Source organism: Tyto alba, unplaced genomic scaffold (genome assembly GCF_018691265.1).
Source record: "Tyto alba isolate M040663 unplaced genomic scaffold, T.alba_DEE_v4.0 Super-Scaffold_27, whole genome shotgun sequence".
NCBI classification, from domain to species: Eukaryota; Metazoa; Chordata; class Aves; order Strigiformes; family Tytonidae; genus Tyto; species Tyto alba.
The window spans coordinates 29,143,868-29,171,526 of NW_024881301.1; the positions used below are offsets into that span (position 1 = coordinate 29,143,868).

Below are 27,659 nucleotides of genomic sequence, written 5' to 3' on the forward strand. Positions count from 1 at the left end.
ACTGCAAGGTTTTTAGTACAAACCTTTGTATCCAACATGCCGCTGTGGTGATGGACACGCCCCAGAGCCTTTGCTGCCTGTTGGCCCCTCACCTGCGCCCTGCCCGGCTCTGGAAGGGCTTTGTGCTCCCTGTACCAGGGAGGATTTCAAACCACTGCTTTTAAGCAAAAGCAGGGCTCTTCCAAGACAGGCTTGGTTAATGTTGCTTTGAGGCAGACCCGGTACAATGTTTACTGAAGGCTATGACATGGCTTTGACCTCACCTTTGCCTTCAAGTTTGTCCAGTTTCGAGTGCTGCTGGATTTCACTGGTATTTTCTTTGTTGCTTGTTAACTGCTGATCTTCTTGTATTACCTTAAGTATGGATCAAACAAAGGAAAATATATATAAAAGTTAAGATCAGTCATTTTGTCTGTTGTCTAGGCACAGAGATCTGAACCAAGAGAGGGCTATAAACTTATTTGCAAGATTTTAAGATATGCTTAAAGCGTTTCTGGTCATTGTTACAGAAATAATGGCACAGGATGTTCCTGGTGATCCTGGGACTCCCATTTGGGACATCAAAAGGGTTTCTCATCCTCCGCAGTGTTGGTACACACCTTATGTACATTGGCATGATCCCTGGAATTTTCCAGCTAGATCCAGATAAATAATAAATGAAAGGCTCTTGCCTTGGCTCAAGCAAGAGATCAAGCTTGGTGGAGTGGCAGGAATGGGGTGGGCACTGAGGAGGAGAACAGTCCCCTCTGGCTCCTGGGAACTGAAAAGCGATAATATTGAGCAGAACAACTCCTCAGATGGATGAGTCCTACTCAAAAAATCATTCAGGAAAAGCTGAGAAGAGAGGCCATCATTGGCATGACACCTCATGTAGACTGTATTCCTTCTGGGATTTCCCAGTAGAGGTCCATCTCATCAGATAGTTGTGTAATGGAGTACAGCCGTCATTCTTCATTTCCTGTGAAGAAACTCGCAAGAGGTAAAACTTCAACAACAGCCCTCTCGCTTTTCCAAACTGCATTCCCATCAGAAAACTTGGAGGAGTTATAATAGGAAAAAAATGTATTTTTTTTCTTTAGTTGTGTGTTCTCAAACTGTTCTGAAGGGTCTATAAACCAGGGCATGCAGCTGTGCAATGGATAATCTGCGTACTTACTCGTTCCCTGACTACAGGCCAGAGGCTTCTCTGTGACAACATATGAGTTCTGACTGGGCACCAGGTCTGAAAAATATATGTACACATTGTCATTGCACATCTGGAATTTAGAATTGCTAATGGATATGCTGTGATAGAAAAGAAAAGTGTCTGGCCAATAAACTTGTTTTATATATTTATTTTAAAAAGCATTACCACATTTCTGGCTAGTAGCCTTTCATCCTCTAGACTTTACACCAGTGCATCTGGAATGCTAAGCAGCTCTCTCAGGGATGCAGCCATATCCCAAAAGGCACCTTTTTTATTTGCAATAACTTTAAAAAGTGATTAAAAAGGAGGAAGGTGGTGTTTTTCCCTATGGAGGCTTACATACCTCACATTTTGTATCAGCTTCTACAATCTCAGAAACCATAGGTGAAAATTTCTTCTCAGGCTCTCAGTTAACCTACTTTACCTTCCAGGATGCTGCTATAAACATGTGTAGCTGCCTTTGAATAGTGTATTTTGACCTTATTATGTGTGCAACTCTAAAGAGCAATTACTTGTGAGTAGCTTGTTGCAGGACTAGCAGTGGAAATCTGAGCATTCTGAGTTTCTGCACATCACTCTGAACCCCCTCCTCATCACAGTCACCGAACCTGCAGGCAGAGCAGATGCAGGAGTCCCTGTGCTACAGCTCACCCTCCATAGGGCCAGGGATGTCCTGTTTGTCAACTCGGCCTCTCTCAAGTGCTGGGAAATTGCAAGAAAAGAAAGAATCAGACACCAGCAAATAGAGAAAACTGCAAGACTATTGCCTGTCCAGGCGCACTTATAGGTGGCCACCAGAAAATTACATACCATGGTGATGCATGAGACTTCTTTCGGCCAAGTTAAAGGCATGTCTCATTTACTGGCCACCTTTACACTGATGAAGCCCTGGCAGACACGGTGAGTGTTTCACGTCTTGATGCAGAGGCAATCTGAAATGCTCCCCTGCACACAGTCTTTCATTTTATTTATATTTGCTTCTATAAATCTCATACCTTGATGAAATGTGCTCTGTGAACAGAGTATTTTTAAGGCAGGAACCAATGCCAAGCCAATGGCAGCAAGCAGTAACCCTCTATGTTTAGTGAGGATTTGTAGGGCTGGATTATTGAAATCCTTGAGAGCCAGAGACATGTTTTAATTTTCTTCATTCAAGATTAGGAATTAGGCTCAAACTGTGAAACTAGGAGTAAAAGATCAGCTTTTTATGATCAGACCACCCAGGTGGTTTAATGGCAGCTGTTTCATTGTCTACATGGTGGCTTTGCAGGTACTTAGAAGATATGAAAAAAAATAACCCATGACGTTTCCCCCACCTGCCCCTTCCCACCCATTTCCCACCAAAGCTCCCATGATTGGCTTCATCAACAAAACCAGAACCAGCCCAGTCAGTGCTTTATAAAGCTTTATTGCAAGATGTGTTTACATAATGCTGTAGAGGTGAGCTTTTTAACTACTTATATCAAGAAATTTTGGACACAGGTCTGTGGTCAGTTTTCCATATTGACCCTGCATGGCACAGGAGAAAAAAAAAAAAAAAAAAAAGTGTGATTGCATCCTTCCAGACAATAAAATGGGGAGATTGGTGGAAAAAGAGGCAGAGGAGGGGTGTGTTAAAAAGAAAATCCCCCTGATTTACACTAAATGTGACAAAGCTTCTGTAGGATCAATACAAATGGTAGGTGAGTTTCATGTGTAATAAAATCTTAAAGAGTAATTCAAGTTCTTTATGAAATAAAACTGAGACACAAAAATGCAGTTTCATGGACAATTAAATTTAACATAAAACAAATTCACCTAAAATGAGAAAACAACAAACAAAAACAAAAACTCAACCAAAAGGACCTGTAGATAATATCTCTGACCATGCATGGCTTGTTTTTTAAATTACAATTCACAGAATAACACTGCTGGAAAGCCTATTTTACACTATGCTACACAGAACATGAAAAAACATGAGTAGTGACATTTACACAATTTTACAGTATTTCTCCTTCGTCTAAGAAACACGTCCTTTTCTACTTTACATTTTTTTACAATTCCCAGCTCACAAAAAAGGACACTATACGTGCAAAGACAGTCTTTAAAAAGAAGAAATGCACCCAATACTACAAATAAACCTTTTCTTTCACAGAAGCCTCTGTATTGGATAGCGATTGAACAAAATATATCTCTATCTGCCACTCAATGTGAAATGGACTAATTAAATTTTCTTTTTTTTTTTTATTTTTTGCGTAAACATAAAACTAGACAAAGTCTTTGAAACTCCTTGCGTTACTTGCTATGTAATTATTAAACTGCTTGCCAAAACCCTCTTGGGATCACATCTGAAATGCCAATCTGACCAGTTGCTGGCCCAGTCAAAAAAAAAAAAAAAAAAAAGGAAGGTAGGCCTTAGATGTTGCTCAAGTGTTTGCAAACCGTTTTCAACAGTTGCCTATAGCCAAACGTCTCTTTCAAAAAAGCTTCAGCTTATTTTCCTTCAGAGCCTGTAAGTACCTGGCAGTTTTCCCTGCGGGGAAACATCGGCAGCCGTAGTCCCTACAGCTTGGGCAAGCGTCCCTTGCGTCCCCGTTTCTCCCGCCGCCCCGGGCCCGGCGCAGGGCCAGGCCCTGCCCGCGCAGCCCGCCTCGGCGCTGCCGAGGGGAGCACTCCACGGGTGGGGGAGCACACGGGAGCGAAAGAGATGGAGGAATATGCTCGTGTGTGTGCCTGACGCCACGGCCCTGTGACACCCTTCGGGTGAAACCCGTGGGCTGCCGCCTCGTCCCCGTTTCATCTCAGTGAAACCGAAGCACTGTAAAAACAGTAACCTGAATCCAGACTCCTCCAAATGGTTTCTATAGCATTTTAGTGTTTTACTGCACCTACCGCGGCGTCGCGTGCCTTACTTAGGTTTGCAGTAGATGTTGCAGTCCTCACTTGTAGCTTTTCAACGGCTGCTCGCATTCGCCAGGGTACGTTTAGAGCACAGCACACCGGGGGTTTAAGGTATCGCCTTGCCACACTATCTAGCACCTTGAGGGGGAATGGAGCACCTTGCAGGAGGCCCTTGCTGTTTAGTCACGTCAAGAGTCTGACTCCCAATTTCTGTTGAATCAGGGAATGAATTCTCCTCTAGATATTCACATAAGATTTTCTGTGAAGCTAAAGCCAAAGTCTTGTCTATCTACAAATCTGATGCCTTATTTTGCTGACAGAGTCAATCACCACAAAGATTTGCAATGAAAGGGGGTCAAAAGAGAAAAAGAAATGTATTTTGAAGACTGCTTTTGACGCTGTTTCCAGTATTTATCGGAGCAAGACCCTCATTAAAACACCATTTTTTTGTTGATTTTGGATTATGGACAGGGATCTATCAAACAGAAGGGTCACATGTAGCAGCCAAGGGGCTAGAAAACATCTGGAATCCATGAGTCTGGTGCCTGGCCTTACTGAAAGGTGAAGAGTGATGAATTCAGTTTTTGTGAGGGATCTTTCACTGTCGATTGTGGCACACAGCATTCCCTGGGGGTGTTTCTTCACCGCAGCCACATAACTGCTACTGAAAGTTATCCCTCAGTTGGGAGAGAGGGAATATGAAGTATTTGTATGCAGTCTGCTTTTAAACACCAAGGGAGATGAAAGGAAATTAGGATAGCTTCCCTTTGGCGGCCATTTCATATGCTTAAGTTTACCTCACCAAATCAGGAAGGCATTATGGTGGTAGACAGACAAGTTATTGGCAGCAGATGGGTGCTGAAATGAACACCAGCAGCGACTCTGAGAGCTCGGTGGAGATACAAAACTCCGGGCACTGTATTTGCAGCTGACTGGTACTATGACAAAGAGAAGAGAGGTAGTCGTTATGGCTGCAAGCGTTTAAAAACAGGCTTCATGGATCTCTAAGTGAGAAATGGGAACATGTGTTACTACATCGTGTTTCCAAGACCGTTATGTTTGTCACAAAAACAATCCACATCTCACATTTTAAAGCCACTGTTACATCCTTATGGTGGGCTCATTTGATGATGGAGGGGCAGGCAGCAACTGAAATCCTGAAGGTTACAACCTGATTAGATAGACAGACAAAGGCATGCCAATATAACCAGTTCCTTCGTTTCACTAGTTTGATGATCACTTCGAGCCACTAGTTAGATGAAGGGGAACAAATGTTATTCCCACAGCCAGGACATGCTAGGAGACTCCGGAGGAAATACTGCCACCTTACAGATTAGCCCATTGGGCCTCTGGCCACTTTTGTCATGAACTGAAATGGAAACATTTTCTGTAGTTATTGCATTGTTACTGCGTCGCAATAAACACTGAGGACAGTGGAATTAATCCTACTGTATACTACTGCATAACAAGACCAAGTTATCCTCTGAAAAACTGGTATTGGTTTTACAGATAGAGAGCAGGAACTTAGTCAAAAGTACAGAACATAATGGAAGAATGGACAAGGAAGAATATGCTTCACATGTAAGACACCTGCATCCAGAGAATCTGAAAGAAACTGGCTATTTTTCCCGCACTTATTCTAACCCCACTCCCCATGTTTAATTTTATCATTGATAAGGAGTAAATTAAGTTTTACACTATTTTTGCACAATTCCTGGAAAATACATATGTCCAACTATTAGTAATTCATCAGCTATGTTATGTTTCAGACACAGGTGCTGTACTATGTCTAAAAGAAACATAAATTTGTTTCCTGTTGGCAAGTGGTCACCAACAGCCACCTACTTTGCACATTCGCCATATTTTAATTAAAATATTCAGTTTTAAAAATTTGTTTGCTTTTCTCCCTCCAATCACACATAGGACCTTTGTCAATATAAAGGCATTTGGTTACATTTTGGCTTCTTTTATCATTTAACCAGTGTAACAATTCAATGTAACCGTTACATTCAGGGTGTCTTCCTCTTGTTTCAAACCTCCAAGACCTCCGCAAACCCACATTACCTTCATTTCTTTGTTCTAAGCATCCTTAAGAGAGATTTTAAAAGTCCATAATGGTGAGCAGCACATGAACGTCCGCTTTAAAATCCAGATGCTCATAATTCTTTCTTATTTTGCAGTGAGATTAATTATATACCACATCTTTCTGTTTCCTAACCAGTTTCCTTCTCTTCGTAGCTTTCAAATACATGGCACATTTTATTAATTACACAACTACCGCCTTCTGCCTACTTGTACAATTGACTTTTAACAAGCTGAGGGGAAAATCCGATCAAACTGAACGCTATCCTTAAGGTCCTTTGCTCATTAGTGACTTTTTACCCATGCATTTTGACATGTGAAGATCCAATCCAAGGGCAAATAAAGAATGAAATGTTACAATCAAGGGAGGGACAGCGTAGATAGGCTGTTCCACCACAGATCTCATTGCAGTGTTGTCAGCTACCTGGTTCTCTCATTACTTAGATGCTGTGCTCCGTGAAGTGTGATAGATGACCGAGGTTTCAAAGGTTGTTTTTGTTTGGTTCAACCATCGTGAACAATCTTCAGCAGCTATCCTGTCCTTAATGAGAGCAGAGTAGAATAACTTGCTGATGTACCTGACCTAGCTTGGGTGCCAGAAGCAACATAACTATGGCATTAGAAGCCAACATAGACTATTAATTAATCCCACTTTTCTAAGTGTGTTTTGAAGCCAAAATCAAACCCAGTTAGCTAACTACCCTACTTAACTAGTTTCCCAGTTAACTAGCTTGAAGGAAGCCTCAGCTGCTACTGCTGTGCAGACACACCCTTAATCTTAGAGGCTAAGGCAATAGAAAGAGAGAATCTTGCGCATCTTTGAGGATCAATTGGTCATGTACAGACTTTGGCTTAAAAAGTTCCCTTTTACATTACTGTTATTTACAGTTCTCCTCAAAATGCTTCAGCACTGGCTAGGGTGACTGTGTTCAATTCATCTTCACTGTTGTGTATGTCGTCCACTTAAAGGCAGATGAGTTGGCTAAAGGTTCTTCAAACACACATGCTGAGGGCAGTTATAAAAGTCAATTATAAAACAGTGAGATAAGGGCAAACATATTGGAGTGTTCACTGTGGTACCCTCTCCACTTGCATCAAGGATAATCACGAAAAAAGAGTAAAGAACAGCAAAAACACAGCAGGATTTTAGCAGGGCCATTTCATATTCAGATCCATTAATTTGAAATAAAATCACCACCACATTATCTTGCAGCAGAGAAAAGCAGCATGAGGGGCACAGGCAAGTGAACAAAACTTCTTGATCTTAGCATCTGAATGCATTTATTGAGTATGTAAAATTGTTGGCATAGATCTCTTTGCAACTGTACAAATGCACAGTACAGCCATAGCTCAGCAAGAGGGAGGTATTCTGTGTCCTCTCCTCTATGTGCATGCCGCTATGTACAGTATGAGTGTGTATTAATACACATGAATTCAGGTTCCTAAACTTTCCACTTACATTGCAGGCCATCTCCTGCTCCACAGGGTGAATCCCATTGAATAACACTGAGTTCCTCCAAAAATACATTCTTTTCCTCTTGTCCAGGTGGAATGCTAAGGCCCCAGAGTGAAAATCACGGTCCAGCTAGCTTCAGCAGGAGCATGATTTCACACAATGACTGTATGTGTGTATAGGTACACACACACATGTCCACACATTCATTCTGTACATATACAAAGGTACACATACATTTTTACATTCTTTGGTGGCAAAATAATAAAAAAACCCAACCAAACCATAGACTTGCACAGACTGTGCATCTCTGCTTAATGAATCTGCTTCAGGAAATCTGGGGTCGCTGTAACAGGAGTTATTTTGCCTCTTTAAGGGCTGTTCCTTGCATTGACAGAATGCCATACATTTACAATGACTAAAAGAGGGCACAAGGAAAGCCAACGAAAACACAGCTCATATGACAGGTCAGAGAGAGACCCCTCCTACCCACATCAACGCACCACGAGAGAAGAAGCCATATGCTTTCACCTTCAAGCACTCAAACGCTTTCTCAGTTGCTGTCCGGATGTCGTGCTGAACTGTGGCACACCTTTCTTCTGCCCTGGCTGTGGGATTTTGCTTTTTGTTGCTTATTAAAATCGAACTAACAGAGGATGGGATGTTGGGAGCAGCAGAGGAGGCTGGCAGGTCGATGCCACACTAAAGGGTTGTCAGCCTGTGTGCTTCAGATGAACGTCTCTTCTTGTGGCCACCTCTGGGACGTCAAACCTGCATCTCGGAGGTGCTGATGAGGCCCAGTGCTTTGGCTTCTTCTGGTGTCAGTCCACTCTTTAGTGTCCTTCTCACTGGATGGTCATAAATTCCAAAAGCGGGCAAAAAAAAAAAACCAAGGAAAGAAAACGCAAACAATTAGAAAAGATAATTACAAAAGACTCTGAGCTGAAAAAAACCCCGTTAACATGCTAGCTAAATCAAATAAAAAGCTGTTATGTACTGAGGGCCTCAAGTTTAGAAATAGTGAGTAATGCCCTATGCCAAATCCATGGGAACATCAAGTACCCAGCAACTCCAAACAGTCAGGCAAAAGGACGTTTGTCATTGACAGTTAGCATTTTAAGGAAAAATACCACATCACTTTAAGATACTTTTTTTTTCCTCTGAAACTATGTCAGTTAATTTTCAGTCCATAGAAAGTATTACCTGCTCTATTATTTTATAGTTTCATAAAGATTTTTTTAAAAGAGCTTATAGGGCTCAATTGAATTTACCACTATTAAAACCTATGTGACCCTTTAAAGGTGTAAAAAAAAAAAAAAAAACAACCCTGAAAGTTAGAAGATTAAAAATGTGTCCATTTCATAGAGGATTCAAATCATTAAAATGATTATCTTCATACATGCTCTCCTTTCTTCTGTAATGTTCCCCCATTCTAACCCCATCTGCATCATCGTTGCATTAGCAGTCTGCAGCATTTTAGTTGAATTTAACTGATATATCCAGGCCAAAATCTCATTTATTAAATTTCTACGAAGTGTTCTGAACACTAGCCTTGACAGAAAACCTTTAAAATTTGTGATTTTCTTTTTTTATTCAGAAACTAGTCTCTATGTGACTGCACATACTGAGCATTAGTGTCTTCCCACTTTTCCTGGAACCATAATTTCAGGTGAATGGACTTTAGTTCAAGACACAAATGGGGTGTTCACTCCGCACTTTGATGTTCCTCAAGTACAAAATGAACATTCAGAAGTTTAATCTGCATGCAAAGCATAAACAATGACTTTATGTTGAACAAAATATATCCGGAGCCCCAAAATAATGAAAGTTAGAGGAAACTCTTAGAGAAACCAATTGCAGACAGAAGTTGAGGGCTTCTTCCACTGCTATTATCTAGCACAGTGAAGACCTCTAACTTATTAAGATACACAGTCCATGCAACTGAAACTGGGTGGCCACACTAAAGGGTCTACTAGCAGTGAGAGGAGGGAATGGATCAGTATAAAGAACAAGAGGATAAGAGAAAGGGAAAATACGGCATAGTTGAACATTTGTCCTACCTGCATGGTATCAAATGTGATCTGTTTGATAGTCAAACTGCTTTCATTGGTTACTGAGGTTAACCAAATGAGCTGGGAGTGCCACATGTATAATTGTTCCTCCATTATCAAACTCTTACTTGAAAGCTTTTCTTCAAGGCCCTGTCCTTTCTCCTACAGTGTTTGCATGCTCATTAAAGACTGCTAGGAGTCTGCACGGCAGCCTTTTATAATACCCACTTTTTCCTGCAATACTGATCAGCAACATCTTCCAAGTTTAACAATGCTTAGCTTAAAGCAGTACAAGGTTAAATGCAACTGATAAAGCTAAGATTAAGAAAGACTAAAAAACTCCTACCAGAAGAGCAATACACGTAAAAAAAATGCTCTGGTCTCCGTGGTGCAGAATACCCAACACGGACTTTTGAGTCAGCCCTCATCACTGGCACCCTTTTATACTTCTCAAATTTGATATCCAGTTGTCCACGGTGACAAAGTTTAATTTCTAGACATGAGCTATGAAGTACCTTAGGGTCTTAAGTCTCAGTCTCAATGCTTATTTCTATATCAAAATTAACTATACCAGGAGTGAAGGAACAAGTGCAAGGAAGCTGCAGCAGGAACATTTCTGTCTTATTAAAACCAAAGATCTCCCTGTGCAGTTCACCTGCGTGCCTGTGCTGCCTCTTCCCTGAACATGTTTTATTCTGTGCCTTCTATAACATGCAGCCAAATGCAGACCATAGCTAGCTTGGCCACCAAACAGTACAGTCATGTTAACATAGAGTAATACAACTGATTTTCAGAAGTGTTTATCAGAGACCAGCTAAAAGCCTCTGTCACTAGACTCACGAGTGGGATTGGACATTGCTCCCTAAAAGAGTATTCCTCCTTTGTGGACATGAATTATCCACAGCAGCTATACTGTTGAGCTAAGGCAACTGTCCATCATCAGAGAAAAAATATGCGTACAGGAGACTGAATTTTGACAGGCAGGCTGTCTAGACAATGTTGCATCTTACCCTCTGAAGGCAAAAGTGAACCGGGAAACTGAATGCAGAGCTAATTGCCACATTCTAGACACTTTTGCTGAAGTGTCAAACCAAATGTACTCATGACTGCTCTCACACATATTGCCGACTCTCTCAAATCACACTCACTCACATTTGCAAATTGACCAGAATAACCACTGTAAAACCAAGCTATTTTTCTTGACAGATGGTAAGAAATGATGAGTGAGGTAACAAGCGATTGTTATTCCTGTTTGTAAACATTTAATAGGAACTGTGGTGCTCAGCTAACACTGGTCACGTACCAGAAAAGCAAAATTCTGGTCTTATCTGTGACAATGTAAATCTGGAATACCCTTCTTTAGGTCAGTGCAATTATTATTACACAAATAACTGGGGCTGACACTCTTTCTAACAACTGAAAGGGAAATGTGTGCCTCTAACTTCCACCAAGCAGAATACAGTTGTTTAAGTTCCTCCATCAGCCTGAGTTATGGAATTAGTAGTTTACTAGGAAAAGACAAATGGATTTACAATAACATATAGGTCTCTCTGAAGAAAATTACAGGAATTTATATTCAGAAGTTATAATCAGGAGTTAAAATACAAAATGCCCTGGTCTGGATTTGCTGTATGACTCGCACAGTGGAAACCAACCCTGGGTTTGTACTTTTTGTGCTACTGCAAAACAAATAGGAATGACAATGCTCAATTAATTGCTGGGTCATACACAGCTGTAATTAAACAAAACAATTTATTTGCATCCCTCAATTGATTGTTCTAATTTATCTCAGCTCTCTTATAATGCAGGGAAAGATAACTTGGATTTAAGATATTTCAGTGACCTAAGATTTTAAGGCCAGCAGTGAGGAGAAAAGAGCTCCAAACGATGTGGGACTTTGGCAGTCATAATGAGATTGTCAAGAAAACAGTTAATAAAAGTAAAGATGTGAAGAATCTTTTCAGTGACAGAATGGTTCCCATAAACACTGACGGCTGCTGACTTGTATAAACTAAGCATGTGGGGCCAAATACTGCAAACTAGTGTGACTACTGGAAAGATTAAAGCTGTCCACCATCAACAAGCAACCGGAAGGAAAACAGCTGACAGAATCCCAGTCCAGACTCAAATGAGTGAATTCTTGCCCCTACAATGCAACAGGACAATCTGACACAGATGAAGCCACTTGCAATTTGAATGATTTTGTACTTTGGGAGATGGAAATGGCCTGATAAAGGGTGTCTTTATATGAAAATGATAACCGAAGATACAGTGGATAGATGTGGTATCAGTATTTACTCAAGAACAAGCTCCTGCCCCACTAGTCTCTGCACTCGCTAGTGGATGATGAAGCCAGGAGAAAGCTGAGTTACATACTGAGGAGCAAGGACTACTCTGGGAGGTGGGTGAACCTTTTCCTGACATGCTGTTAGTTAAAACAGAGGTCCTCAGACATTTGTCTGTTTCCTTATAAAGCGCTTGGGAGGGTTCCTCTACCTTAGGAAAGGTCATGAACATGTTCGGTCATCAAAATTGAATGGAGAGAGATATTTTCCTTCCATGTTTTATAGGCATTGCAAAATTACATTTCTCAAACTAGATCTTCACTCTCCCCTCTTCACTGAACTCTGTCGTCTCTCTAACTGGACTAGACATAATATCTTGGCTTGTAAAACTCTTGGCCTGCTGCAGATCACATTAAACTGAGTTATGGAATGTATTTTGGAGGCAGTGACAATAAAAATAAGACTTTCAAATGACCTTTTAGGTTCTTTAAGCAATTTTTAAAACATTTGCTAAAGAAACATAACATAGAGAGAAAATAACTTTTACTCTTGTCAAAAGTAAGGCCTGCTGAGATCCCATAACCAAGAAACTAAATGTTGTTTTTCTGGGGTCAGAGGGTATGATATTCTCTGTTAATCAGGAAATCTGGAATTTTATTTGATATCCTGGCAGAATACAGTGTGCTTATGATGAACTTGATGTATTTGACTCTGCCTGTTGGGTCAAAATCTACACAGATACATAGCCCTCACAGTATACTGGGAATGCTTTAAAAAAGAGTAATTCCCTAAGTGTAGCTTTTGTCAGAGAACATAATTACATAATTATCTAGGGATTGATTGTTTTTTTAAAGAGCAAATAGCATTCCTAATTTCCCCTCCCCCCTACCTTTTTTTTTTTTTTTTTTTAAATATGCAATGAACAGTAAATATCAGTCTGGCTGTCGCCATTTACTCCTGCATTTCCTATGGCTTTCCACATTTGTGTAGACCCTTGTATGGAGGAGTTGCTTGAAATGCAGAATAGATATGACCATTCTCCTGCTCAAGAAGTCACAGAATTAGTGTCATTTCTATTAGAAAGATGTGGCAGCCACAGAACTTCCTTTTGGTCCCAGCTGCAGAGGTAATGCAGCTGTTAGCTGCTGATTTGAAACTAAGAAAATTCCAGGTGGCTCTAAGTTACACAGCAAGGACAGCAGGAAGGGCAGGTTATAAGAGGCAATACAGGCCAGGTCCATCATCTCATTTCATGTATCTTAGTTTTATTTTCTGCTATCCATCCATACCCAGCTTGCACACTCAGTCTATTTTCTCATATATTTACATTTAACATATTGGACTTTACTCCAGTGCGTCCAGCAAAGGCAATTTGCGACTCAAAAGTTTAATCCATACAGTCTTGCTCATGTTCTCTTATTTTAATCCTTTTCTGCATTTGTGTTTTTATGTCACTATCTATATAAGTTATATGTATGTTTAATTATGCATATATCATTGCTTAATATGAGCAAGTGTAAATGCTTAATAAAAATACGAAAACATAATGTGTAGACATTTTCTTACAGGGATTTGTAGGTAAATTCATGGATTTTATCACACGCTTCTCTGAGGAAGAACAGCCAACTGAAATGTGGTCTTTGTCTGAGTCAGCCATAGAGAAAGCTCCAGGAAACAACATGTTATTCTGTATCATTAATTGCCCTGCAGCTTTGCTTTGAGTTCTGTTGACATTTCATAGATGGCACAAGTCTCCCCTAGCAAGAAATTCTATAGTTCATAGTCATCTCCGGGTGTAATTTATAGTGGCTGTGACATACAGAGAAGCCTAGCTGTGGAAAAGGACAAAGTGGCATTCTGTAAGGAAAGCTTAACTTGTGTTTCATCTCCAGCTGGCTTACCTAATAGGCAACAAAAAGTAACATTGCTTTAAAGAACCTGGGCTGCATGAAGAACATAGGGGTTTTAAAGTTATATTTAACACGTAGGTGAAACTGTTAGTTTCCAACTTTATGTATTTCACAGATCATCATTTACATAGTCTCAACAGTAAAGCCGAAAAGATTTAACTCCCTCGCTGAAAGCCTTATATGACAAAAACCCCCTAGTTTTCAGGGCTTCTGTGAGTTCCACTATAAAAAGTTACTACCCAAAGCAATCCTGTGGTCATCTCTTTCATAATTTCTCCCACTTAACTTCACCAGTCAGAAGTGATTCCACTATTAAAAGGTAATGCATCAAGAGCATAGAGCTCACCAACATCTGAGTCTGCCTGTAAGCACTATATACTGTTTTCAAGACCAGACTATACGTTAACAATGCACAGGACAAAACAAAAGGCAGGAGATGGGATACAGAAAGTAAGCCATCTAACACAAGTGTTTCACTCACGCAGCCTTTACATTCCATGTGAAGTTTTAGAATGACCCACTAAGGGGGTAGCTCAGGCTTAGGAATGCAGAGCTGTCTGTTGGAGAGTGACGTGGCAGAGGAGTCCGACCATGTTTGACCACCTGGGGTCCGTGGAAGGCAAATTAATTATCCCCATCAGGAATCCGCGCTGGGAAACTAAACAGTAAATAGGCATCATCTCTAGAAGCCCCTCAGATTGAAAATATTGAAGATGAAAACAACCTTGTAATTATGCTAATCAGGTGGTGTTATTCTGCCCAGAGAAAGCCATATATACATATATATATATATATATATTATTTTTTTTACATAGTGCTGGGGTAAGATAAATTCAAAATAGCTCTGTGTGAAGCATTGTTGTTCCTCTTCCATGGGAGACTTCCCCCCAAACACATGTGGCCCTCGCACCCAAGCACAGCCCGGTTCCAGCCTTCACAGATCCTTGTGCTAAACTCCCGCATGGCAGCAGAGGGCTCTCTTTGGCAGCTGGGATATCGCGAGCCTCTTCTGGAAAGCCACATAGGAGGTCGCTTTTGTCACTGCGCTGCTTTTGTCAGGCAATGGGAACAGCAACCCAGTACCCCCCTGTCTTTTCTCCTTCTCAGATGAAGCGCTTTGCATAACAACTCTGTGATCTTGTCAACCAGCAACTCGCTGCTGCTGGTTTACTCGGACCCTGAAATAATCTTTCAGGAAAGAAGGATGATGTAAATAAGGAATAAATTACTGACTGGAGATAAACTTGAAAGCCACTGTAATATGGGAAGAAACCAAACAAAACACATATCCTATCAACTTAGGGCTGACAGTGTGCAAGTCAACCATACATATTTTTTAAATTCTTAAAACTTATGAACCCTGTGACAAGAATTCAAAAGTCCTGAAATATACCTTTAAAACACGCCAACTAAAATGAAAACAGAGGGCAACACAGATAAATTCACTGATGCAGTGAATGGCAAACTGGCAAAAATTAAACGAAGTATTTGTATCTCTTGTAAGATGAAAAAAAATGAAGTAAAATTAGTTTTTCCTACAGAACTACAGTTGAAAAAGTATGAAAAATGTATACCATAACAGAAGTATTTATATAGAAAATGTCAATACCGATATTCTGTGACCTGGGAACACAAACAGCTTTATTCCCTATTTATATTGACATCACTTGCTCTTTATCAGCTGCTCATCTCCTGCCAGTTTCTCCCACGTTACCTTCAGCTTGTTCTTTCCTGCAATAAAGAGAGCGCCACTTGGCCAAGAAGAGGCGGCCAGAGAAATTCCAGCACTTTCAAACCCTCTTTTTGGTTCTCCCAGCACCAGAGACACAGCAGAAAGGCATGCCCAACACCTGCCGGGGCTGTAGCATCCTGCTGGGACACAGGCTTCCCCTGCTGCCAGGACGCGCTCTTTGCTAAGAGCAACATCCGAGCTGTGGCTACTTCTTCCTCCACAGGGCAGCACGTCTGGGCAGGCATTTAATCCCAGGAGGTGACAGCCACTCTAAAATCCCTAGGGACAACCCGTTACAGCAGTGGTTTTCTCCTTGTACCTACATCACGTCCCCGGTGCTTGGGTCACATAACATACACGTGCATGTGAATGCCTGGGTGGCGTTCAACAGCTCTGCCCCTTCTCCACATGAACTGAAATAAAGAGGAGTAAAAAATATGTTTTTTTTTTTTTTTTTTAAACATCGCGTATTTAATTCTGACTTCCCAGATCAGTGCGCTGACTTCTCGCCGTTTTTTTTTTTTTTTTTCAGTCGGTGTATTAAAACAATGCTGCTCAATTTGGAGGAAATACTAGATTCCGCAGTATCTCTAGATACCGGCACTGGAATCCAATGCAAATGTAAGGAATGTACTTAATGGTGATGGCTGGGTTAATTTTATATCTGACTTTCCTTATATAAAAAAGATAAAGCTGTTTCAACCAGAAAGTTTGAGGATAGGAGCCCCAAAACAAATAATTTGTATCAGAATAAAACTCATTATAGAAATGACTCATAGATTCCTCTAAAACAGTGACTGGAAAATGAATTTAAGCCTCTTTTACAAGTGATTTTTTTTTACTAGATTTTTAAACCAGGCTTTCAAAACCCCTTCTGTTTTGAAGGTTACATGATGTACAGAACCATGGCAATTTCACTTTCACAGCGCTAGGACCAGGCAAACATTCTTGAACAAAGCTTGAGACATGAAAGGTACATTCTGAAATGCACTGTCAACAACACACATAGGTACTATACATTTGAACCGTTAACAAGCAGAACATTCTACCCTGTCTGTCGAGATCAGTTATTTTTAAAGAAAGCTATAAAAATAAATGTAATGCACATTGTAAAGCAGAAACTGAGCACTCATAAATAAATATGTACCTACTTAGAAATGGTATTAATATCACAAATGATGACACAAATATATATATGTCATCAATTACAACTGACAAAAGTGAAAAAATGGGACCGGCTATTCAGCCACATGCTTCAGATAAATACACTGATTTACAACTATGAAAACTCATGATGAGACTTACAGGTTACTCAACTAATTGTACCTTTTCTGCTTGTTCTCCTGCAGCTGTTGATGCTGGCCTCTGGCACAGGGGAGATACGTGACTAACACAGGCCTCACCCCGACCAGGTACATCAGTTTCTACACCTTGCTGTGCTCAATCATATTTATTACTCATTCATGAACTGTTATCAATAATTTTTATTTATTGTTTCTATTTTTATTTGTTGTAGATCATGGAGTTTAGTTCTGTCATTTCTGCAAAGATCTTGCCATCCTAAGGATGAAAGAATGTATTACTTAAAAGGCATCCAAAAGGAACTAGCTATCTTGGCATCTAATGGATATAACCTTCCGGCTGCCAGAGCTTTAAGTGCTCTATCTCACGTTCTGTTTTCATTCAATAATTAGATTTTTATTAATTTAACTGGGTATTGACCTTCTGAAGGCTCAGTACTTTGTGTGAGGACAAACAGACTTTGGTACTGAATACCATCGGTGATACATATACTTTTTCTAAACAGAAAGAATTGTTGCTAAATATGCATCGTTAGCTAGATTACTCTGCCCCCTCCTCTAACTCCTGATAGGATCCAGTTACTCAAATCCTAAATAATTAGTTGCAAATTCTAAGTGAAGTTGCTTGCCTTTAAAGCATTTTATATAAACTTTCTTCTTGTAAGGTTTACATTTTTTTAAAAGTATAATTTCCATTAACTCCTGCTTTTAGTCAGGCTATAAATACCAGAAGAACAGTCTCCCTCCTGGTATTTTGGCACTTCTGTATCTTTTCATAGCCAGAAAGAGTAAGTGGAGAGACACAAAAATGAAAAATAATGAAAAAATAAAGAAAAGAAGAAGAAAAAATTTAACTGAAGCACCCTGTGAGTGCCAAACAAAAATGACACACCTTTGGATTCAAACAGTCTCCCATCTAGTATTTTGCTTGCTTACAAACATGTTTATTCCAAAGCAGTGCTGCACGTGTTAATAAAACCTGTCTAAAGCTTGTCTCCATGCCGGGTCCTTTGGCAGAGCTCCTTCCCATGTTTTGGCACTTGATGACAGTGTGCGAACTCCTATTTCACTTTTACTGAAGGTGGAATTTAGTATGAAATACCTGACCTGGGATGTTCTCTGGTTAAATTTAATCCACCATCCCTGAGTTTTATTTGTCTAGGATTCAGGTAACCTCGATTCAATTCCTATCTCCCACACAGTTCACTTGTATGAGTCTGACAGATTACTTGGGTTGTGCCTCACATCCATTTCTGCATGACTGTAAGAATTTTTTACTCCCTGCAAGTCATTACGCAAATAAATCAATAAATCCTTATGAGACGTTTCCATATCTCAAGGGTCAGTCACAGGGTATATTATTAGGTTAACATGGGATTCCAAAGCCTAATAAAAGAACAAGACATTATCATGTCTCTCCTCTCTCTTTTTTAAACATAACAAAGAATTTTGATCAAGTAATCTCATTCAAATATTGGATTAAATTCTGATTCAATTACTATCTGCTCCAAACCCATTTCTCTAACTCAAATCTAAAGCAGATTTTCAATTTAATAAAAGGTAAGAGAAATAAGAGTGCACACAGAGACACTCTGAGATAAAACAATGTGGGAGATAATAAGCCTTTCACTCTGAAATGTCCTCAATGAAGTGTCTCCAGCAGAATCCAGTACAACCACTACTGTGTCACTCACCATCAAGTATTACTCACACCTGGGCTCTATGTTATGGTTTACCATTCAGGGTCAGCTGAAGATCCACATGCAAACAGTGCTGCATAGTCAGGTCATCTTTAAAGACCTATTTCCTTGCCGCAGTTATCTGAAATTATTTGTTGGCCACACCACGTTGGGATCCCCACTCTCTGACCACTGCCTGGACTTCAGGAGAGATATTTTCAAGAGTGAAGGTTGCTAATACTAACAATTCATAAAGAAGGAGGAAGATACTTGCAGGTTCATGTTTCAGCCTTAATGAAATTGCCAGTCAGCTGGTCAGGGTTTTACTACCCTGTGCCTTGATCACCTCTCAAACAAGGTAATGCATCCTCAGGACTTTCTCTTGGTCCTTTTCCAGAGCCCCACCACGGCCATTCACAGAGGTCAGAAATCAACCCTGTTTGGCTCAACATTTCCAAGTATTGCTCTGCGTATGTCAGAACTAGTGTGAATACTTTCCATATGCTTATTCACAATTATTAAACTGGAGTATGATTTTTTGTGACAAATCATACCATTGCTCTGAGACAGATCCATTCAGTTCCACGAGACCAAGACAGAGATGGCACCGCCATAAGAGTCTAATCCTGAGAGAATTAATTTTATGTTAAGGGATGGATGTTTTAAATAAACAGCCAGGACGAGAAGGAAACCAGCATTATATTCCTATTTGTTCATTATGATGTTTTGGAGGGGTTATTTTAGTTAAATATACTGAAGTAAAACTTTTATCTTATGGATGATACTGTTAGACTTTACATGTCTTCTGTTGTACATGTCTTCTGTTCTACATGTCAAACCTATAAGACCTATTTTTCTTCTCCAATTTGAAGCAACTGGCACAGGTTGGTTCATCATGGTGTGAAACTCTCATTTAGTAACAGGATTTTCTAAGCAGCCCTATTCTTCTTTATATAATTTCTTCTCTCACCTTACTTGTAATCTTCACAGCAAACTCTGCTTATCTACCTTATATTAATTTTTTAAATTCAGATCTCTGTATTAAATAACCTCCTTTCTTGACTGTTTTTTGAAATCTCAGAGGTATCTCATACAGAGAGTTTAATTTTTATTTCCCCAAATCCACCAGTGCAATGCCTGTAATACTGTTCTCTAAGCTGCTAAAATTAACTTCAGTAACTGTAGTCAATGGAATTTGGACTATCAAATAGAGTGATTCTTAAAACTTCCTTATCCCAATTTTCCTTTGCACTCATTGTTTGTTATGGCATCATTTGTGAAGGTCACCCTAACCTTATGGGAAAACCAGACAATCCTAGTTATATTATTTTTTTGATTCTCTGCTGAGTTGAACAGCTCCCCACAATGTTATAAAAACCTTTCTTGCAGAAAGCTGGCCTTCAGTCTTCAAGAACAGAAACAGTATATTTTTGACCTAATTTGTATTTTAAGCTCTTAAAATATGCTGAACTGACATCTCTAGAGGCTGGGGTCTGTTGTTTACACACAGGTTAAGGACATCAGAGAGAAAAAAAAAAAACAAGAGAAGCTTCCCATGGCAACTTGTCTTGAAGTTGTCTTTGAATGACCACCTTGAGGGATGACAGAGTATATCGATTTCTGTGGCTCATTCAATCCTGTGGCTTTATGGTAAGATTTCTAATGAATGAATACAACTGTAATGCTGTTTTCTCTTATATAACACTACTCCAGTATGTCTGGTAGGCAGCTCACCGAACACCCATCATGACGCAATGACTTCCAGTTGGTTACTGTACTTGTACATATCAAATTTTATCTTTAAAAACCTCCACTGTGCAAAGGTCTAGCACAGAATTAAGTTCCCTCTCTGCAGATTACCACCAGAACTCAGTTGTTTTGCACTTACCGTGCACCTTAGCTTTCTGCAGTCCACTTCAGCTTCCACTGAACAAATTCCTTCCTACTAGGTCTCAGTCGACTTCAGTCCTACCTGGGTTCATTGGTGACCCTTCGTATCTTCAACCAACAGATACAGACGTTTTCATCTGTCTTTTGTTGGATGATTTACTGCCTTATTCCTCCTCCTAATTTATAGTTCTGCTGATTACTCTGAGAGTTCAAACTCTTATACGACATTAAGATCTCACTAAACTCTCTGCATACCAGATACAGTTACACTGCTCAACAATTACGAAAGGTAAAATGGTTCAAATTAACATGTCAAAATGTCTCTTCGTCCCTTTACAACTATTCTTTGAATTTAACTTAATCTTTTCCATATTCCAGTTTCTGTTTTCCCCTAGTTATAAATGACTCGAGCATCACTTGCTTTTTACTTCACATTTTTCTGTCCTTTTTTAATGGAAAAAAATCCCTCACCCATGAGAACCTTCTACCTGAACCACAGGAAATGTTTACAGTGCAATTGCATATAAATCTTTTGGGTTTCTGATTTTGCTAAAAACACATAGCTCAGGTTCACTAAAATCTTTGCTGAATGCCAAGTAAGGCTGACAAGCTTTCCAGTTCTGCACTGAAAGCAAAGAGAATTATGCAACATGATGCACAGTGAAAATCATTCCTTTCAACTGAGTTTTGCTTTCATATCCATGAATCGACTGAATACCAAGCTCATGGCAAAAGCCAAAGGATGTGTATGGGAGCCTGGAGATTGAAGGTGGTGAATCAAGGCCACCAGATAATAGGGTCTCTTTGCTCTGCAGATAATAAATATCATAGTGTCTGCTAATCTAAATCATTGAAGTATGCCTAAAAATCTAATTACTAATATGTTTACAGAAGACCTGTGATATATTTCTGCTTGGAAAATCTTCTGCTCATTTAACTCACATCATGCATTGACAAGGGCTGGTTTCTGTTCATCGCCTGGAGGTGCCATATTATCAGTCCACTTGAGTGTATTTTAGAGCTAAACTACTTCATTTATTCATTATCCAGGTACATTGACTATCTATCAGAGTGAAAGAGATCAGTCAAGATATTCTCCCTTCACACTTTCTTTCAGCACATGTCAGCTGAAAGGGATGCTAAACTACTGAACTTTGTGTTTGTTTTGAAACTGTCTTTTAATCCACTTAAGAGTCTTATCCAGATCTTGAAGAACAAACAAGCAAAAGAGCTGGATTCTATCACAATTAATTACAGTGGAAATCAGACCCAGCCTGAACATTTACCGAATACTTAATCCCTGTTAATGTTTTTACTGACCATAAAAGCCAGCTCCATGGAAAAATATATAGTATTTTTATTATCATTATCCTGTTTTGGTTTTGTCCTGCATCAAGTGCTTCCTTGGGAATAAGGTACCTGGTAAAAAGCAGAAAGACTTTTTGGTGTGTGTGCATGAAATTAAGGTTGCTAATACAGGAAATATTTTAGCATGGGATAAACCATGGGAATAGGCAAACATACATGAGGCTTGTTTGATATGCACAAGCCAACTAGGGCAGTCAGCACATACAGGACACCAGAACCACGTGGGGAAGTGAGTAGCAGCAGGAGGTGATGCCACAAAGAGGTACAGCACAGTGTACGATGGAAAGTAAGACAGACAATCCAGTGTCAGCTTATTTTCTTTGGTTCGAGTCTGGCTCATCTAACCAGAGTGTCCATTTTGCTTCTGCGCTTGTCACATGCAGCAGTTCCTTTCTTAGCATGTTGGGGAAAGTGAACAGGCTTTCAGCACATGCTAGTTTATAGCAATCACTGCTTATACCAAATATTTTTGATTGCCCACTCTGTTAAAACAATTCCACAAAAATTAAAATCTGTGTGATTTTTCACTCACTGTTGTTGTCTCCTCTTTGTCCTAACTTCCCAGAAATGCTAAAAAGATGGACGGAAAGGTAGTCAAAAAGCCACATATGGTGAATGACATTAAACACTAAAATCTTACGTTCTTTGGGTACTTATACTTCTCACAGCAATCACAGTAGTCTCTGCACAGAGGCAAAAAAAAAAAAAAAAACCAACCCAGAAAGACCATCACCTCTTAAACACTCTATTTACTAAAGCATGAAATCAAATTGCTCAAACTTGGGTGCTGCAGGTCAGCCCTGTGGCCACACTACGCTACTGAAAGACCACCTTATAAATGTGCCACCTTTTCTTTCCAGTGGAAGTTAAGCTCCTCTACAACCACTCTGCAGCCAAGCAGCAGCAGACATTTTGTTTTCAGGGCTGTGGAAGGGTGATGCGGAGCATGAGAGAGAAAGATTTTAAAAGGGGAAATACCTCAAAGCACTTTTCCCTGTGTGAGTAAATTCAGCTACAGATACAACTATTAATCTTGATGCTAGTTCACAGTACCTTACAGCATTTTAAGCAGTCTCCATTTGAGGTCCTGATCTGACTTCTCTAGTTAGGAATAAGTACCGTCACCAGCTCTAAAGCACCACAAACCATTCTTCTTCTCTTACTGCTAAGGACATTTCAAGTTCTGTAGAAGACAGTCACCCACTACATACAATATCATTTAAACAACAGTAAGAGGCATGTATGCCAAACATAAGTATATGCTCCAGCTACCGTGAACTACCAACGCATGTCTGCCTGCTAAAGGCCTGGTGCCTACACTGATATGCATAAACATTTGCACATTTGCTTATTCTGAGAAATTTAATAGCCATCTACTCACATGATTTCCTATTTGCCCGTGACCGCTTCCTCTCTCTAGGCACCGCTCGCTGGCTTGGCACTTGGGTGGCAGACTTTACAATGCGATCCATGATCTCATCGGCTGCGTCATCTGTTGCATTAGGCGAATCATCGTTGCCAGCATTCCATGAACCGATACGGCCTGGAAGAGTCCAGCAAATTAATTGAGGGAAAAGAAGACAGAAAGTCTCATGCGTCACTTTGGTTTTGCAATTGGGTTTTTGGGGGGAATTACAGCAGGCAGCTCAGTTATCGCTACTTCAAATTGGCCGAAGGAGAAGACTCTCCCTAATGGAGAATATTTCTAAATCATACCCTAGACTCTCTGCTGTATCAGCAGAGAACCAAGAGCGCAAATGCAATTATAATTTTCTATTCCCTCCAGCCTCAGAATCTTACTCTTGACCATACAACTGGCAAATGTCTGCTAGAGACTGCCCGTAAGCCAAGGATTGCTAGTGTTGTGTGACCAGGCTTCCTTCTGCTCCAATTACACAGAGGCACATGGCAGAGATTGATGCAAATCAGCAAGACAGGTCCTTTGTACCAAAGGAGAGAAAGAATCAGTTTCTGAGCATCTGTATCACAGCCTAGTGTGAAGAAGATCTGAAAGGGGCAAAAAATGTTGTTTGACACATCTCGTCGTCCCTTTCCCAATGAAGAATTCACCTTCTCATCACAAAGCTGTATGTGTCCTGGCACAACCGCATGTGCTCTGTTATGAGCAGAAAAGCAAGAGTTGGCAAGCTGAAAAGCTAAATAAGCAATTTTGGTTAAAACCACATACAAACAAGTGAGCTGTGTCTCTGAACCTAAAGGCTCTGGCACTTCTTCCTCCACAGAGCTGTGTCATACACATCTTTGGGTTCCTCCACTACAGACTACTGTTCTGCGTGTTTTTTGCTTTTAAATAATTTGAGGGCTAGTATGCAGCGTGAACACTGACAGCAAGTTTTGCAAAAGAGTGGGTGTGGTACAATTGCAAGCAGCTAAAAATTCACTGGTGAGGCCACTCTCTATCACGTCCCCGATGTCAAGAAACAACAGCTTTTATTAGCACTTTGCTGCTTGTCTCCTGGCTCTCATCGAGAGCAGTTGTATTACGACAGTGCCTCGGACAAGTTTCTGCCTGGCTCACCCATCCCCTGGCTCTGCTGTTCTTCAGCAGAACACAAGCTGACTCTCCTTATCAGGACACACTGCCCATTAGCAATCAATGGATTACTTCAGCTATTCTACTTGCTGCAGTGCAGTTGAATTATTTCACCTTTGCACTTTATCTCAGTTGACTAACTTCTTAAATTGGGGCTGTGAAGCCTCTAAATTAGACAGGATCATGATTTCCTGCCTTAAGCTACACAGAGACTAAGTGGTCGATGCTCTGGATATGCTATCAGTTCTATCAAAAAAGAATCAAGAAAGTGTAAAGTATCCCAGATGCGAGGGAAAAGAGGCATCAGAACAGAAAACTGAAGACTTGAATTTTGGTTCATCACCTTTACTCCAAAACCATCTTCCAGGTATCACGTGTATGGGAAGGGGTGAGGGAAAGACAAAAGAAAATAAACTGGTGAACCCAGCGTCTGTAAAATGATTTAGCATAAAGGAACTGGTTTAGTGGTTGGTTAAATGAAGAGCTCTTCTGTCAGAGTATCAGGTGTTGGGAATCAGGTCAGGCTTTCGTTTCCTCCCTGTCAGCTTTCAGCAATCACCTGTGCTGACACTTGCAGAGTGCTGCAGACCTCAGAGGAAGATGTATCTGTCAGTACAACAAGGAGATGTGGGGCTGCCCACAGCACCTTTTCCTCCTCTCAGTCTCCACTTAATCCACCCCCTTTGCAGTTTAGCAGGGAGGTGGTTAAAAGATTCATCATGGTTTTTAGCCATTTTCCTCTCCCCAGTCATTCCTAAAATGCTGCAAGGTGCTTTCTCTTCAATTGGAATTGCTACTTCCTACTTGCTTCTATTGAAAATAAAAAGAAAACCACATCATGGATTCCCTGGATGCCCCATTTCGCTTTCATGATGAGAACAAGAATAAAATTTGGGTTGTTAGTGGGCAGCCACACTCACAGTCGGGGGAGAGGTGAGAATTTCTGCAGGCTTGGACTCCTAATGCTCCCAGGCACGACTTTAGCTGTGATCCCTATGTTAAAACTTCAGACAAATTCTTCTACATCCCCACGCCCCAAATCACCACTTCCAGCATGGAAACACCACTGGGGTCTTCTCCTTCCCCTTCGATCCTTTCTGCCACCAGCGCTATGCAAGGGGGCCAAGACCCGTGTTTGGGCCACTGTGTGGCTACCGTGCCACGAGAAAGGTGGCCAAAAGGAAACTGCTGGCACTCACCTCGGCTGGCCCGGCTTCGAGTGCGGACCCCGAGTGCCGTGGTGCTTTCACCGCCAAGGGAGGAGGTCTTCAGCACAGCCTTCATGTTCTCGTGCTCTGCAGCATCCTCGGCATACTGCAGCCCCTGGGGCTGGCTCTGGCTGGGGGGCGAGCTGCTGGAGAACTTGCCCGACTGCGGGAGGAAAACAGATTTGTTGATTTAACAGAAAACAGCACAGGCAATAAGGCCAGAGTCTTGACTGGGAATTGCAAGGAAAAAAGTGTCCTCCTGGGCTTGGTTTGGAGTGCAGCCATTCCCAAAGGGGCCAGGCGACTGTTGCTCCTCTCCCAGAGCACACACCCTGAGCAGGAACAAGCTGGAAACAGGGTGACAGCAGGGAGCAGGTACAATGCAAGGAAAACCAGATGCATTAGCTCGAGCTTTATAATTTTGACCTGTCTGAGAGGGTAAGGTACAAAGCAAAGACTTGCGTTGAAACCTTTGACCTAGGCTGGGCCTGATCTGGGGTCAGGTATGACACCGAGGGGAATAGCATGAGACCTGACACAAGTAAGAAATTGCTTTTTTTTTTTTTTTTCTGTGCAATCACCTTTCAGTAACAAAATGGGGAGAGAGATCTAGGAAGAGAGACTTTTCCCTCTTGCCTCTCCGCACTGCTGCACAGAAAACTCTTAAACTGCTCTGAAACACCAATACCTACAAGTAACCTTAAAATACACTACCAGTAACGTTGAAAAAATCCCCAGTCCCGAAACACCCAGCCAAATTACTTCATGGTCCAAACACAAAAATTACAGTCAGCAGTTAGAAGAACAAAACAAGACCTTACAAGAGATTTAGGAATCTGCCCTCTGCTTCCCCTCTTCCCCAGTCCCCCCCCCCCCCCCCCCCCCCCGTGATTTCCCTGTCACCATGACTCCGCGAACAACAGCAGCTACCCTAGCTGGGCACGCACAGCGTGGGAATGCTGCAGCTCCACCAGTCCCTGAAAACAGCCAGCTAGAGATGGGTGAGAACAGCAGAAACAGGTACTAAGGAGGAGAAGAAAAGCTTGCATTGCTGGGCTGGCCTCCCTTCCCAGTGTCTGCCTACAGCGGGCTGCGATGTTGGTATTCTCCAGCTGCTCCACTGCTCTTATCTACAGAAAGCCTGAGGCACATTTAAAATACAGTCCTGACTGCAGAAAATATGGGCTCTGTCAACAGTAAACAGGCATCAACAGATAATAATACCCTTCAGGATTCTCAGTCATATCAGTCCAGCATCAGAAACTGAAATGTATTTTCTTTTTCCTTTTAATCTTTCTTACTCTGACCAATTCAACACAGATGAAAGAAGGTGTGCTGCATTCTCTTCTTCCTTTGCATAATAAACAACATTAATTATTCACTTGACAGTACTGAGCCAGTCAGTTAAAGGGATGCAAGTCTGCAGATCCTCTCTGTCAGAGAACAGTAATTTGGAAGAAAAGACTGGGCCCTACTTTCAGAGCTTTGATCGAGTCCCTGGGGCTGTCAGGACTGCAAATTGAAAATATTTAATCTGGAAATCAATGACAGGATGATTCTATTTTAATATAATGACTTTTCGGGGTAGGATAGCAAGTTAACTGAGAAGCAAAACAATACTCTCTACAAGGCACTTAGCTAAATATACCAGTATGAAATTTATTTTTGGTAGTGAGAAGTTTGTTTTCTTGTTAAAATATTAGCTTGCAACATTTTGATGTGGAAAGTATGCAAGTGCTAGAGTTTCACATGTGAAATTAAGGGACATGAAAACATTAGAGAGAAACTTCTATGAAAGTGCATGTCATTTTTGCATTAAGAATACTCTTTTATACACAATAGGTTGTAACGCTATTCAATACCATCTCAGAAAAAAACCCAGAGAGTAAAGTCTTCACATAACTGTTAGTTGCTATTCACACAGGTTAGTAAAATGTTGGCATAAATTGGCAAATTCATATTTTCTTTCTGCGCACCAAGCTATACAACACAAATCATCACTGAGGGAGAAGCTCTACAGCCAGAAGTTTTATTTCAATTCTTTAATTTTCAGATGTTGCTGTAGATTAATGCCCAAACC

The 27,659-nt window shown here is 40.7% G+C and overlaps 1 protein-coding gene across 10 annotated transcripts in view; it reads right to left on the reverse strand.

Moving 5' to 3' along the window:
* Positions 1 to 2,578: 2,578 nt before the first annotated feature.
* Positions 2,579 to 27,659, reverse strand: part of FHOD3 (formin homology 2 domain containing 3) — a 415,762-nt gene continuing 390,681 nt past the window's right edge. For all 10 annotated transcript variants that reach the window (XM_042797959.1, XM_042797958.1, XM_042797961.1 and 7 more), the window contains 3 exons: positions 25,571 to 25,742; positions 23,199 to 23,360; positions 2,579 to 8,449 (listed from right to left, as the gene is read on the reverse strand). In XM_042797959.1, coding sequence (XP_042653893.1) covers positions 8,367 to 8,449; positions 23,199 to 23,360; positions 25,571 to 25,742 — 417 coding nt within the window. In that variant the 3' untranslated portion in view covers positions 2,579 to 8,366. The remainder of the gene's footprint in view (positions 8,450 to 23,198; positions 23,361 to 25,570; positions 25,743 to 27,659) is intronic.